The sequence below is a fragment of the Thamnophis sirtalis genome, unplaced genomic scaffold, assembly GCF_051295495.1.
Source record: "Thamnophis sirtalis isolate CommonGarterSnake01/CBP01778 unplaced genomic scaffold, rThaSir2_p1.2 scaffold_2, whole genome shotgun sequence".
NCBI lineage: Eukaryota > Metazoa > Chordata > Lepidosauria > Squamata > Natricidae > Thamnophis > Thamnophis sirtalis.
Genome location: NW_028261382.1, coordinates 29,116,675 through 29,132,072, shown reverse-complemented (window position 1 = coordinate 29,132,072; position 15,398 = coordinate 29,116,675). Strand labels below are relative to the sequence as shown.

General features: G+C 48.2%; 1 protein-coding gene across 1 annotated transcript; it reads right to left on the bottom strand.

Moving 5' to 3' along the window:
- Positions 1-494: 494 nt before the first annotated feature.
- On the bottom strand, positions 495-14,888 carry CFAP157 (cilia and flagella associated protein 157). The gene is made up of 9 exons (XM_087704617.1): positions 14,294-14,888; positions 11,561-11,832; positions 8,996-9,149; positions 7,445-7,712; positions 6,102-6,232; positions 4,427-4,577; positions 2,476-2,660; positions 1,437-1,593; positions 495-667 (listed from the first exon to the last, which is right to left on the bottom strand). Exons 1-9 carry the CDS (start codon positions 14,425-14,427, stop codon positions 509-511), a joined length of 1,611 nt encoding a protein of 536 aa, XP_087560743.1. The 5' UTR covers positions 14,428-14,888; the 3' UTR covers positions 495-508.
- Positions 14,889-15,398: the final 510 nt, after the last annotated feature.

Below are 15,398 nucleotides of genomic sequence, written 5' to 3'. Positions count from 1 at the left end.
TGTCCTTTGGAAAAGGTTGCTGAACGGACGGTCGCAAGTCGGGGCGTCCGTCCTTCCCCACCCCAGGAGGGGCGAACCGCTTCCCCTCCCCGCCCTCTTTCGAAAGGAAGACTTTGGTGAGATCTGAGATGCGGAGGGTATTGTCCAGTTTTAATGTGGCTACAAGATTTTAAAAAATGCAGCAACAGCAGCCGATCGGGGCGAATGGCTGGAGGGGACTCCCTGCACGGCCTGTAGCAACCCCCCCTCCCGCCTCGGTTCGGTTTCCCCCGCGGTTGGCACTGTTCTTGTTTCTCCCTCCTGGCTGTGAGACCTTCTCGTTCTCCTTTTTCGTTTTTATCCGGGTTTGTGCAGGTCATTCCATAAATATTATATATTTATATATATATATATATATAATATTATATATATATATATAAAAGACTAAAGCCATTTGAGCGAGCCATTTTGCCCCCCCCCTTCCAGGAGAAATAGCATCAGCCCCTCCACCCCAATCTCCTCTTCCGCCCTACTTGCTGAGCAGTTCTTGCTTGGCGAGATGAACCACTATTTCCGGCAACTCTTCGCGGATGATCATCTCCTCCGACGTCTGCACCTCTTCCTGGCTCGCATTCCTGTCTGGCAGGTTGCTTTTACCGTTATTCTCGGCTCTCCATGACAGTAAAGACTGCGGGGAAAGCAAGGGGATGGGGGTGGATTGAAGGTGGGGGTACTGTTTTCATGAGGACTAGCAGCCCTGTTTCATGAGGACTAGAATCCCATTTCATGAAGACTTAAAAACTCTAGTTTCATGAGGTCTAGAATCCCATCTCCCGGAGACTAAAACACTCTGTTTCAGGAGGACTAGAATCCCATTTCACGATGACTAAAAACTCTGTTTCATGAGGATTAGATGCCCTGTTTTAGGAGGACTAGAATCCTATTTCATGACTAAATGTCCTCTGTTTCATGAGGACTAGATGCTCTCTGTTTCATGAGGACTAGAATCCTCTCTGTTTCATGAGGACTAGAATCCTATTTCACTAGGGCTAAAAACTCTGTTTCATGAGGACTAAATGTCCTCTGTTTCATGAGAACTAGAATCCCATTTCACGAGGACTGGATGCTGTGTTTCACAAGGACTAGATGCTCTCTGTTTCATGAGGACTAGAATCCTATTTACGAGGACTAAAAACTCTTTCATGAGGACAAGATGCCCTGTTTTAGGAGGATTAAAATCCTATTTCATAACTAGATGCTCTCTGTTTCATGAGGACTAGAATCCCATTTCATGAGGACTAGAAACCCTCTTGTTTCAACAGGGACTAAAAGTGACGGAAAAAAGCTACAGGACAGCAAGCCACTCATCCCGTTCCCCCCCCATTTCGCTACGAAGCAAGGGTCCCTTCTTTGTCCCCCCTCCCAAGACCCATCCTCCCCTTCCCAACCCCACCCACCTCGCTGGCGCTGCCATACGGACGAAGCCGGATCAGCTGCGTGGATGACACGGATACGGATTCAAGGGACGGCAGGCTGTGCGCCGGCCTGGGCATCTTTAACAGGTTGCAGTGGGAGGTGGTGCGCGAGGCCTTCGTGTGCCATTCGCTGGAGACGCTATGGAGGGAAGCGGCAGCTGAGCCTTGGGCACGTGTGTGTGTATGTGTGTGTGTTTGCCTGGGTGTGGGTGTGTATTTGTGTGTGTGAGAGAGAGAGAGTGCCTCCTTCCCCATCCTCCCTTCGACAGCCCGCTCACTCAGGCCGCACACCTCGGTTTCCCGCCAACCCGTTTCTCAACGGCTGCGTGTGCTTTTCTCCCCCCACCCCGCGGCGGGCAGGAAACACGATGCCTTGCAAAAAGTTCATTTAGCAAGGAGTGACGCGGGGCCCGTCTTTGACACAAGCGCTGCAGCAACCCCCTGGGGTCACAAACATGATCCAAATTCAGAGGCTTGGCAACCGACTCATAATTACGATGGTTATTACCAGGGGTGAGTTTCTCGCCCCGTTCCAACCGGTTTGGTTGGAACGGGGCCAGCGGCGTCTTCGTGTATGCGTGCGGTGAACGCATGCGTACTAGCGTCTGTGCAATGCTCCAGCTGCTCCTGGAGGATCGCGCAGGCGCTGTATGCATCCTGCGCATGCGTGGAAGCGCAGAACTCGTCAAAACCGGGTAAGGAGCGCAGGCGGGTGGGTGGGCCCTTCGCCGTTCCCGGAAGTTACTTACTTCCGGGTTCGCCGACCAAACGGTTCGCAGGGACCGCCGCGAACCGGTTGAAACCCACCCCTGGTTATTACCTTAACAACTGCATCGACTAGCACAACTGTGGCCGGAAGGGTTGTAAAACAGGGGGCGGGGAACTCCCCCAACAAAGGTTCCCGCTTCAGGACACAAAACGCTGAGCTCGACTTCCCCACAAGCTCCCTGATGGGAAACGTTGGGCTCCCGCCTCTCCGCGCCCACATTTTTCCCTTCTCCTCCCTGCCTCGGGCGCACACCTTCTGGACAGGTTGGTGACTTTGACCACCTTGCTGTCGATTGTAACGGGGTGGGGGCCCGGCTGAGCCTCCAGTCGGGCGACACTCCTCTGGACGAAGCGTAGGATGCCGTGCAGGGCGTTTTTACGCCGCAGCTGGAACACCACGTCAAAGTCGCCGTCTTCCTCCTCCGCCAGTGGCCGTTCCTGTCGGGAGAGGGAGAAGATGATGATTTATTTCGCATATTGTCTATGTGGACATTGGCGGCCATCCAGATCATAGTTGTTCCAAAGGGTCTTTTTTTTTCCAGGAGGCAACTGATTTTCTTTTGAAGACATTTTGCTTCTCATCCAAGAAGCTTCCTCAGCTCTGACTGGATGACGGTGGGGAGTGGAAGGATTGATGCTCCTTGCAGACAGCTGGTCCTTTGCATCCTTTTAGAGGGTCATTGAGGCCACTTGGAGGTTTCTCTGTGTCCTCAGAGTCACCTGAGTGGTGCAAATGGTTCCTGGACTCTGCAATTTTTCCCCTCTGGAAATCCATTCCTCCTCCCACCCTGTTCAAAGGGTCTCCATCCCAAATTGCCTGTACAGATTTTCAGTCACTCAGGTCAGTTCAGGCAGACTCAAGTGACCCTGAGATAAACCTCCAAGTGGCCTCAACCACCCTCTAAAAGGATGCAAAGGACCAGCTGTCTGCAAGGAGCATCAATCCTTCCATTCCCCACCATCACCCAGTCGGAGCTGAGGAAGCTTCTTGGGTGAGAAGAAAAACGTCTTCAGAAGAAAAAAGACAAGAAAGGCCAGTTGCCTCCTGAAAACACAAAAAAAAAGGCACCTTTGGGACAACCACAAGCTTAGATGACTGAAAATCTCTAACGACGTTTAGCTACACAATTTGGGATGAAAACCCTTTGAACAGGGTGGGAGGAGGAATGGATCTCCAGAGGGGAAAAACTGCAGACTTACAGGAACCATTTGCACCACTCAGGTGACCCTGAGATAAACCTCCAAGTGGCCTCAATGACCTTCTAAAAGGATGCAAAAGACCAGCTGTCTGCAAGGAGCATCAATCCTTCCATTCCCCACCACCATCCAGTCAGAGCTGAAAAAGCTTCTTGGATGAGAAGCAAAACGTCTTCAAAAGAAAAAAACAAGAAAGTCCAGTTGCCTCCTGAAAAAGCACCTTTGGGACAACCATGGCCTGGAGGACTGAGAATGTCTACAGACTTTTAGCTACACAATTTGGGATGGAGACCCTTGGAATGGGGTGGGAGGAGGAATGGATTTCCAGAGAGAACATTGCAGACTCCAGGAACCATTTGCATCACTCAGGTGACCCTGAGGACACAGAGAAACCTCCAAGTGGCCTCAAGGACCCTTTAAAAGGATGCAAAGGACCAGCTGTCTGCAAGGAGCATCAATCCTTCCATTCCCCACCACCATCCAGTCAGAGCTGAAGAAGCTTCTTGGATGAGAAGCAAAACGTCTTCAAAAGAAAAAAACAAGAAAGTCCAGTTGCCTCCTGAAAAAGCCCCTTTGGGACAACCATGGCCTGGAGGACTGAGAATCTCTACAGACTTTTAGCTACACAATTTGGGATGGAGACCCTTTGAACAGGGTGGGAGGAGGAATGGATTTCCAGAGGGGAAAAATTGCAGAGTCCAGGAACCATTTGCACCACTCAGGTGACCCTGAGATAAACCTCCAAGTGGCCTCAAGGACCCTTTAAAAGGATGCAAAGGACCAGCTGTCTGCAAGGAGCATCAATCCTTCCACTCCCCACCATCATCCGGTCAGAGCTGAGGAAGCTCCTTGGATGAGAAAAGAAACGTCTTCAAAAGAAAAAAAAAACCAAGGAAGTCCAGTTGGCTCCTGAAAAAAAAAGCACCTTTGGGACTCTTTTGCCGTGTGGCGCATCTTATATGGGCTCGGCACCTGGGATCCAGGTGAGTCCACAGGTAAATGCTCACCTTCAGCACGTCCTTCAGGCCCTGAGCTGTGTACTTCAGGAGCCTCTCCGCGTTCACCCTGCGCTGCTGTTCGCTCTGCAGCAACTTTATCTGGTCGTGCTCCTTGGCTAGCTTTTGGCTCAGGTCTTCCTTCAATATGCTCAGTTCGTCTCTGCGGGAGGGAGGGAAAAGGAAGAGAGAGAGAGAGAGAAACAGAAGGAAGGAAGAAAAAAAGGAAAGAAGACAAAAAGGAAGGCAAACAGGAAGAGGGGAGGGAAAAGGAAGGGGGAGAAAGACAAAGAGGAGGGAAGGAGGAAGGAAGGAAGAAAAAAGGAAGACAAAGAGGTAGAGGGATGGAAAGAGGGAGGGAAAGGAGGGAGGGAGGGAAAAGGAAGAGGGAGAGGGAGAGAGAAACAGAAGGAGGGAGGAAGAAAAAAAGGAAGGAAGACAAAGAGGAAGAGGGGAGGGAAAAGAAAGAGGGAGAAAGACAAAGAGGAGGGAAGGAGGAAGGAAGAAAAAAGGAAGAGGAAGAGGGATGGGAAGAGGGAGGGAAAGGAGGGAGGGAAAAGGAAGAGGGAGAGAGACAAAGAGAAGGAGGAAGGAAGAAAAAGAAAGGAAGACAAAGAGGAAAAAGGATGGAAAGAGGAGGAAAAATAGGGAGGGAGGGAAAAGGAAGAGAGAGAGAGATAGAAACAGAAGGAGGAAGGAAGACAAAAGGAAGACAAGGAGGAAGAGGAGAGGGAAAAGGAAGAGGGAGAAAGACAAAGTGGAAGGAAGTAGGAAGGAAGAAAAAAGGAAGACAAAGAGGAAGAAGGATGGAAAGAGGAGGAAAAATAGGGACGGAGGGAAGAGGGAGAAAGACAAAGGGGAGGAGGAAGGAAGAAAAAGAAGGAAGGAAGACAGGAAGAGGGATGGAAAGAGGGAGGGAGGAAAAGGAAGAGGGACAGAGAAAGAAAAAGAGGGAGGAAAAAGAGACAAGAGAGAGAGGAAGGAAAAAAGGAGGAAGGAAGAGGAAAATCAAAGGGACAGAGAGAGGGAGGAAAAAAGAGACAAATGAGGGAGGGAGGAAAAGCAAGAAAGAGGAAAAAGAGACGAGACAGAGAGGGAGGAAAAAAGGAGGAAGGGAGGAACAAAAAGAAGAAAAAGGATGGAGAGAGGGTGGAAAAGAGACAAACAGGGAGGGAAGAAAAGGAAGAGAGAGAGACACACACAAAGGAGAGAAGGAAGGAAAAAAGGAAAGAAGGAAGAGAAAGGAAAACGAAAGGGACGGGGAGAGGGACGAGAAAAGAGGCAGAGAGAAGGAGGAAAAGGAAGAGAAGGACACAGAGGGGAAGGAAGGAAAAGAAAAAGGAGAGGAAGAAGGAGAGAGGGACAGAAAAAAGAAAGATGAGGGATGAAAGGAGGGAAGAGAGGAAAGAAAGAAGGAAAGGAAAAGAGAAAGAAAGAAAGGTAGAAAGCAGGGAGGAAAGGAAGGGAAAAAGAAGGAAGGAATAATGTAGTTTTCATCATCTTCCCCATCTTCCTTTCCTGCTGTATCTTTTCTGACAGGACACCCCAGGAGCAGCTGGCGGTTACAGAAACAATCCCAATTTATGACCAGAGGCCCCAGTTGGGACGGATCCTGCCTGCCGCCCTGGTCTAGCGAGCGGGAAAAGGAAAGTGCTTGTGTGTTTGTGTTTGTGTGTGTAAGATTTACCGGAGGACAAAATTCTCCTGGAAGAGGCCTTCGCTTGACTTCTGCACTTTGGCCAGGAGGCTCTTCGTTTTTAGATGATCGTCCAGCTGACTTTGAAGCTCTTTGCATTTTTCCGTCAACATCCAGATGATCTGCACAAGAATTTTAGGATTTTTTAAAATATGATATATATATTTTGGGGGATGGGGGGAGTTTTCAAAGAACCAGTCACTGTTAGCAGGTGTTGGGGGCCGCCAATCTGGCAGCAGATTCGGACAGTGAGGAGGTTGGGGAGGAACCTGGGCCAGTCCTGAAGTCTGGGGAAGGCTCGGACGAGGGCTCTGTTTGGGGTCTTCGGCCTGCCAGACTTCCTATTACCCTACTAGGCATTTTCTAATGTGGGAAAATGGGATTGTACGGAGTTAGACGCTATGTAGCCATAACAATATTCCTTTCTAGAAAGCCAAGGTCATCCTTTGTCTCTGCACCTCTGCACCTGACCGGAACTGGATGGGTGGAAGCTGCCAGCATGGCAGTGGAAGATTGGACCATGGGATGGACTTATGGGTGTGGAGGGCAGGATCTTGAACTTTCAACTGGGTGGGGAAAACTGGGAAGCTTTCAGATTTGGGTTTCCCCAGATGTTCCAACATGGCCCTCTTGATAAATTGGAACTTTGAGCAATATTTTGCCTCGGACTCTTGATTTACTTTTGGATGCTGTTTGGAACCCTGACAGGCTCTGTGTCGGAGACAGAGAAGGGGCCAGGGCCATCTGACAGTTATCAGCTACCTTCGGAGTCAGACATCAGTGAGGCAGAAGAACAGCTGGAGCCTGCTCCCAAAGAGTTGCCGGACGAAGGGAACAACTAAAGAACAGGGGTTGACTTGGGAGTAAGGCCGCAGGTGGACGATGAATGGCCCCTCCCAGAGGGAATAAAAGAAGAGCGAAAGGGGAGTGGAGTTTGCAGGAGGAAATTAGTTCGCTTCATTGGTTCGTGACTCTCCGAGACTCCTGGCCAAGTTTTGCAGGTATCGGCCTGGCAGCTCTCCAAGCCAGATAAGATCTGTGACTGTAAATCCTCCCTTGAAAGACTTTGCTGGACATGAATGAACAGAATTCATTAAATTAATAAAAGAGGGTTTTGTCGGGACCAAGAGTTTCTCTCTCCTCTCTCTCTCTCTGTTTCTCTCTCTTCTCTCTCTCTGTTTTTTTCTCTCTCTCTGTTTCTCTCCTCTCCTTCTGCCTCCCTCTCTCTCCCTCTGTGTCTGTTTCTTTCTCTGTTTGTGTGTGTGTGTGTGAGAGAGAGAGAGAGAGAGAGAGGGAGGGAGGGAGGGAGAGGGAGAGGGAGAGAGATGACCTGCCTTCTGGTGGCTGAGGCTGTTGGTGACCATTCTCTTCTCGTTCTGCTCCAGCAGCTGGAGCTGCTTGATGGCCTCGGCGCGGCTCTCCTTCAGGCGCTCGTTCTCCTGGATCAGCTGCAGGCTTTGCTCCGTCACCTTGGTCAGCTGCAGGCTGATGGCCACGTTCTCCCGGATGGTGCGCTTGGTGGTCTCCGCCATCTGGTTGTTGGCCACTTTGCGGAACTCGGCCGCCACGGCGTTCACCCGGTGAAGCATGTCCTTCTTCATTCTGGGGGGGGGGGCAGGGAACGAGGAGGACGAGCAGGGACGTTATTCATCAATGACCCAACATGGGAAACATTATCCGACACGCCTTCCTCCTATTTGCCCCCCCCCCCAGCAACAGCCCTATGAGGTGGTTCTGGGTTGAGAAGGAGGGAGAGGCCCAAAGTCACACAGCTGGCTTTCATGGCTAAAGCAGGACTAGAAGTCACCGTCACCTAGTGAGAGGCCCAAAGTCACCCAGCTGGCTTTCGTGGCTAAAGCAGGACTAGAAGTCACCGTCACCTGGTGACAGGCCGAAAGTCACCTAGCTGGCTTTCGTGGCTAAAGCTGGACTAGAACTCACCTTCACCTGGTGACAGGCCCAAAGTCACCCAGCTGGCTTTTGTGGCTAAAGCTGGACTAGAACTCACCATCACCTGGTGACAGGCCCAAAGTCAAACAGCTGGCTTTCATGGCTAAAGCAGGACTAGAACTCACCGTCACCTGGTGACAGGCCCAAAGTCACCCAGCTGGCTTTCGTGGCTAAAGCAGGACTAGAACTCACCGTCACCTGGTGACAGGCCCAAAGTCACCCAGCTGGCTTTCATGGCTAAAGCTGGACTAGAACTCACCTTCACCTGGTGACAGGCCCAAAGTCACCCAGCTGGCTTTCGTGGCTAAGGCGGGACTAGAACTCACCATCACCTGGTGACAGGCCCAAAGTCACCCAGCTGGCTTTCACACCTAAGGCAGGACTAGAACTCACTGCCACCTGGTGATTGCCTCAAAGTCAACCAGCTGGCTTTCATGGCTAAGGCAGAACTGGAACTCACTGGTTATTGCCTCAGAGTTACCCATCTGATTTTCATGGCTAAGGCAGAACTGGAACTCACTGGTTATTGCCTCAGAGTTATCCATCTGATTTTCATGGCCAAGGCAGGACTAGAACTCACTGTCACCTGGTGATTGCCTCAAAGTAACTCACTGTCACCTGGTGATTGCCTCAAAGTCAACCAGCTGGCTTTCATGGCTAAGGCAGAACTGGAACTCACTGGTTATTGCCTCAGAGTTATCCATCTGATTTTCATGGCCAAGGCAGGACTAGAACTCACTGTCACCTGGTGATTGCCTCAAAGTAACCCAGCCGGCTCCCACACCTAAGGCAGGACTAGAATTCACAATCTCCCATTTTCTAGTCTGGTGCCTTAACCGCTAATCCAAAGGAATCGAAAGGATGAAGAAGCAAATAATTCAGCAGGCAAAAAATACATTAAAAAAGAAAATGCCGATTTAGGAGGGGTCGCCGACCTCTCTTTATCAATCACCGCCTTCCGTTCGAGGTTATAGATGATGTCCTTGTGTTGCTCCTCTTCCTTTCTCAGCTGATTTTCCCGCTCGGCAAATTTGGCCAAAATCTCGTCTTTTTGCAGCCGAAATTCCTCCAGCGCAGCCAACTTCCCACCTGCGCAAGGGGGAAACCCCCCCCCCCACAATTTTATCCTAAAAAACTTAAATTACTCCTCACAAGGCACTTCATTTTATACAGGGTTGTCCTCAACTAATGACCTCCCAATTGAGCCCCCAAAGTTATGTTGCTAAGTGAAGCATTGGCTACGTGAACTTTGCTGCGTTTTACGAATTTTTCTGCCACGGTTGTTAAGTGAATCACTGTGGTGGATGGATTAATAACCTGGTTGTTAAGTGAATCATTGTGGCGGATGGATCAATAAACTGGTTGTTAAGTGAATCACTGCGGTGGATGGATCAATAACCTGGTTGTTAAGTGAATCACTGCGGTGGATGGATCAATAACCTGGTTGTTAAGTGAATCACTGCAGTGGATGGATTAATAACCCAGTTGTTAAGTGAATCACTGCGGTGGATGGATCAATAACCTGGTTGTTAAGTGATCACTGCAGTGGATGGATCAATAACCTGGTTGTTAAGTGAATCACTGCGGTGGATGGATCAATAACCTGGTTGTTAAGTGAATCACTGCGGTGGATGGATCAATAACCTGGTTGTTAAGTGAATCACTGCAGTGGATGGATCAATAACCTGGTTGTTAAGTGAATCGGGCTTCCCCCTTGACTTTGCTGGTCAGGTGGTCGCAAAAGGGGAACACATTGTCATGGATGCTGCAGCTGGTCATAAATATGTATTGCCGAGTGTCTTAATTTTGACCAAGTGACCGTGGAGATGCTACAATGGTCGTAAGTATGAAAAACGGTCATAAGTCACTTTTTTCAGTGCTGTTCTTTCTTTGAACTGTCACTAAATGAACTGTTGTGAGTGAAGGACTAACTGTATTTTTCTACAATGCAAATTATTATTATGATTATGATGAGCCAAGGTGGCACAGTGGTCAGAATGCAGTACTGCAGGCTGACTCTGCCCACTGCCAGCAGTTCGATCCTGACCGGCTCAAGGTTGACTCAGCCTTCTGTGGGTAAAACAAGGACCGAGATTGTTGGGAGGCAAAAGGCTGACTCTGTAAACTGCTTAGAGAGGGCTGAAAGTAAGCCCTCTCTAAAGTAAGTCTAAGTGCTAGAACTAGTGGTGTATCATCTGTCTGTCTGTCTGTCTGTCTATCTATCATCTATCTATCTATCATCTATCTATTCTATATCTATTTATCTATCTATCTCTATCTATCTATCTATCTATCTATCTATCTATCTATCTATCTATCTATCTATCTATCTATCATCTACCTACCTACCTACCTACCATCCATCCATCCATCCATCCATCCATCCATCCATCCATCCATCCATCTATCTATCTATCATCTATCTATTCTATATCTATTTATCTATGTATCTATCTCTATCTATCTATCTATCTATCTATCTATCTATCTATCTATCTATCTATCTATCTATCTATCTATCTATCTATCTATCTATCTCTACCTACCTACCTACCTACCTACCTAATCTATATCTAATATATCTACCTACCTACCTAATATCTATCCATCCATCCATCCATCCATCCATCCATCCATCCATCCATCCATCTATCCTATATATTTATCTAATTTCTATCTACCTACCCACCTACCTACCTACCTACCTATCTATCTATCTATCTATCTATCTATCTATCTATCTATCTATCTATCTATCTATCTATCTAATCTATAGCTATTTATCTAATCTATATCTATCTATCAATCAATCCATCCATCCATCCATCCATCCATCCATCTGTTGTGGTGTCACAGTGGTTGGAATGCAGCATTGCAGGCTAACACTGCCCACAGCCTAGAGTTCGATCCTGACCAGCTCAAGGTTGACTCAGCCTTCCTTCCTTCCTTCCTTCCAAGGTCGGTCAGTAACAGGGGGCAATAGGCTGACTCCGTAAACCGCTTAGAGTAAAGTGCTGTGAAGGGGTATAAAAGTCTAAGGGCTATGGCTATTATTATGATTATTTCTTTTATTCATTGAACATGAAACTCAGCCAACTGAACATTTAAAAATGCATCACAAATACCATTGACTGGTGCTAATGGTTGATACGGTTTGCTGCCAGCGTCCTAGGTATCAACCAAGGACCTTCTTAAAATAGTCGATGTTGTGAGTAGCGCAGTATTTTGCAGTTCCGCTGGTGTTATTGCAGGAAGCTGCAATTTGTTGATGTATCTTGTAAAATTCTTGGACATGGTGCCAAGTGCCTATTATTATTATGTGGTTAATCTTTGGTGAGATTCACAGCCTTTGGGGCTGGCTGGTAACTCAACAGCTCAAGTCCTAACCAAGGACCTAGGAACTGTTAAGGTAACGTCGGAGGATATAAACTGTTCCAAGTAGGGTGGTTTTTTAAAAATTATTATTATTATTATCAAAGAATTTCACCGGTTTGGCTTACTCAGCAGCATATTCTCCGCGGTCAGCTGGTCTTTGGTTTCCTGGAATTCGTGCCTCAGTTGGACCAGCTGTGTTTCAAAGGCGTCCTTCTCAAAGTCTTTGGCCTGTTGGAGATTCTGCAACTGGACGGTCAACTCCGCGATCTCGTCCACCCGCTGGTTGAGCGTCTTCTTCAGGAACGCCACAATCTCCTTGTTGTCGGTCAGCATTTTTTCGTACTCGCTCCGGAAAAGTTCTTCGCTTACCTGTAGCTGGTCCCATTTCTGCTGGTACCTGTAGCAAAGCGTCATCGGCCCCGCACCCCCCCCCCAATCGATCAGTCCTCGAGTTATGCCCACAATTTGAGCCCCCAAATTTCTGTTGCTCAGCGAGACAGGGCAACATTTTAAGACCTTTCTTGCCACAGTCATTAAGTGAATCAGTTGTGGTGGTTAAGCTTCAACTTGGACTTTTTAATGACCTTTCATGCCACAGTCATTAAGTGAATCAGTTGCAGCGGTTAAGCTTCAACTTGGACTTTTTATGACCTTTCTGCCACAGTCATTAAGTGAATCAATGGTGGCGGTTAAGCTTCAACTTGGACTTTTGCTGGTCGTAAAAGTAGATCAAGCCACCCTGGGCCATTGCAACCGTCATAAATATGAGTCGGTGGCTAATCGCCTCAATTTTGATCAAGTGACCAGTAACGGTCATAAGTACGGGTCATTCTCAACTTACATTTTGTTTAGTAACCATTTGAAGTTGGAACAGCGCTAAAAGGAGTGATGTATGGCCATTTTTCACACTTACGATCGTCGCAACATTCCCCTGGTGTCACGTGATCAAAATTCAGGCCCTTGGCAGTCGACTCCTATTTACGACGGTTTGAGCACTTCTCACCCACAGAGAGAATAGGGGAGCCAGATTTATTTAACAGCCACATCAACGGCAGTAATTCACTCAAGGACTATGGCAAGAAAGGTCGTAAAACAGACCACTTAACCAACATCTCATTAGCAGAAGGCGTTTTGCGTTCAATGGTGGCCGTTAAGTCAAGGACTATATAAAAAAAGTCACAAGTCCTTTTTTTTTCACTGCTTCGAATGGTCACTATACAAACATTTGCAAGTTGAGGACTACCTGTTTTAAAACAGCCTGGAATCTACCCCACCCCACCCCACCCACCCACACCCACCAGAAGTCCTTCCGTAGGCATAGAATCTCTACTCTAAGAATTCTCCAGCCGTCCCCGGCATTGCGGAGAATTCTGGGAGTAGATTTAGAATAGAATAACAGAGTTGGAAGGGACCTTGGAGGTCTTCTAGTCCAACTCCCTGCCCAGGCAGGAAAACCTACACCACCTTAGACAAATGGTTATCCAACATCTTCTTAAAGACTTCCAGTGTTGGAGCATTCACAACTTCTGGAGGCAAGTTGTTCCACTGGTTAATTGTTCTCACTGTCAGGAAATTTCTCCTTAGTTCTAAGTTGCTTCTCTCCCTGATTAGTTTCCACCCATTGCTTCTTGTCCTGCCTTCAGTGCTTTGGAGAATAGCTTGACTCCCTCTTCTTTACAGTTTTATGGAATTGACCATATTATGGAATTGACCATATTATGGAATTGACCATATTATGGAATTGACCGTTTTATGGAATTGCAATTTAAAAGGGAAATCCTCAATAGTGTGATTCATTTAGCTGCTCCTAATGAAGATTAAAATCTCTGATTTTGCACCAATGGTGGAGCATAACTGTTAGCATTTTTGAATGGGTACAAAACGTAAGAATTTCAACTTACCCGGGGACAAATTTCGGCCAGAAACCATACATTTGTGAGAACGAACCCCCAAATGCTGCCAAACTCTCACTGGGACAGCCGTCTGTCTGAAACGTGGTTCCCTGCCTGAGCGTGGATGGGTGGGTTGGACTAGAAGACCTCCAAGGTCCCTTTCCAACTTGGTTACTCTATTCCAGGGATGGCTAATCTTGTTGTCGTTGTGTGCTGAAAGCCATAAAGCAATACATGCACGCGCCCCCTGCGTGCTCCCCACCCACCATGCATGCGTGCGCACCCCCCTACGCTCCCCCACCCTGCGCATACACACACAACCCCCCCCGTTGACCCCTGCCCTGCGCATCCGTGCTTGATGCTGGTACATGCATTCTGCCCCCCCCCCATCCATGCCAGGGGTGCCTTCTGGCTGCTGCTACTGCCCGTTTGTTCATGCTTGCTGTGCGTGCATGCTCGGTACTAAAAAAAATGCTTCTGCGCATGCGCAGAAGCCAGAAACCAGATGGCGGTGACTATGGCGCTACTGAGAGAATTGGTTCGAGGGCATGGCAGACCCAGACCGCCAAGTTACTACCTATTCGGCCGAACCGGTAGAAACACACGTATGCGCAGCAGAGACTCAAAAAACAGCTGGCCAGCAGGAGGTACGGGCGCATGAACAGCGGTGCACCGGTGCAGGTTCCCCCAGAGAGGGCTTTTGCATGCCCCATGTGCCAAAGGGTTGCCATCACAGTTCTTTCCATTCCTCTATCTGGCCCAAGGTGGGATGACTAGCTATAAAATCCCGATTTTGGATTCCCTTCCGAATTTAACCCCATTCCTCTTTTTCAACCAGAAAAAGACCTGGGGAGCTAAGCCAAGCCCAGGCCTGTTGCAGATCCGAAATAAAAATAAAAAAAGTAAAAACCTGTTGGGGTCCACGGCCTTCCAAGCCTGCCCGCCATTCCCCCCCTCCCGACTCACCGGGCCAGGCGCCCTTCCAAATCTCGGATCTGGATCAGGTAAAACTCTCGGCTGTGTTCTGGCACAATATTTACATCGACCTCTGGCTCTTTGGGGGCTTCCTCTTTCTTGCGCCCCCTTTTTTTGGGCGCCATGGCTGACTTTTCAGTGAAGAGCCTGCCCTTCGGGGGAGTAGGAGGAGGAGGGGAGGAAAAGGAACTGGAACAGGGGCACTTTAAAAGGCAGAATGCCTGGCCGGTTGCTAGGCGAAGGAGATGTACACAGCAACAGAGCTGTGGAATCTAAGAGAGGCCAGGCATCCGTTCGAGAACCAACTCTCTGTCTCCGGCACGGAAGGATTCCACTCTTAGCCCGGCTTTTCAGGGGACTTCCAACAGGTCTGGACTACAGGTCCCCTCATTCCCAGCCAGAGGGGCCTGCGTTGAGGGGTGAGGTCTTGGAGAGAAGGAAAGATGGGAAGGGAAGGTTGGGAAATGGAAAGGAAGGAGTAAAGAATGAAAAAAGTAAAAGGAAGGAAGGGGAAATGAAAGGAAGGAAAAACAGGGAAGGAAGGAAGGGTTGGAGAAAAGGAAGGAGTGAAAAATGAATAAAAGGAAGAAAGGGGAAAGGAAAGGAAAAGGAGAAAAGGAAGAAAGGAAAGGAAGGGTTGGAGAAAAGGAAGGAGTGAAAAATGAATAAAAGGAAGAAAGGGGAAAGGAAAGGAAAAGGAGAAAAGGAAGAAAGGAAAGGAAGGGTTGGAGAAAAGGAAGGAAGAATGAAAAGAAGGAATGGAAAGGAAGGAAAGGAAGGGAAAGGAAAGGGTGGGACGGAAAGGAAAGGAAAAAGAGAAAAGAAAGGAAAGGAAGGGCTTGAGAAAAGGAAGGAAGAATGAAAAGAAGGAATGGAAAAGGAAAGGAAAATGAGGAGAGGGAGGTTTGGAGAAAAGGAAGAAGTAAAAAAATGAATAAAAGGAAGAAAGGAAATGAAAGGAAAAGGAGAAAAAGAAAATGAGGAAAAGGAAGAAAAGAAAGGAAAGGAAAACAGGGAAGGAAGTGTTGCAGAAAAGGAAGGGAGAATGAAAAAAGGAAGGAGTGGAGAAGGAAAGGAAAATGAGGAAGGAAGGAAG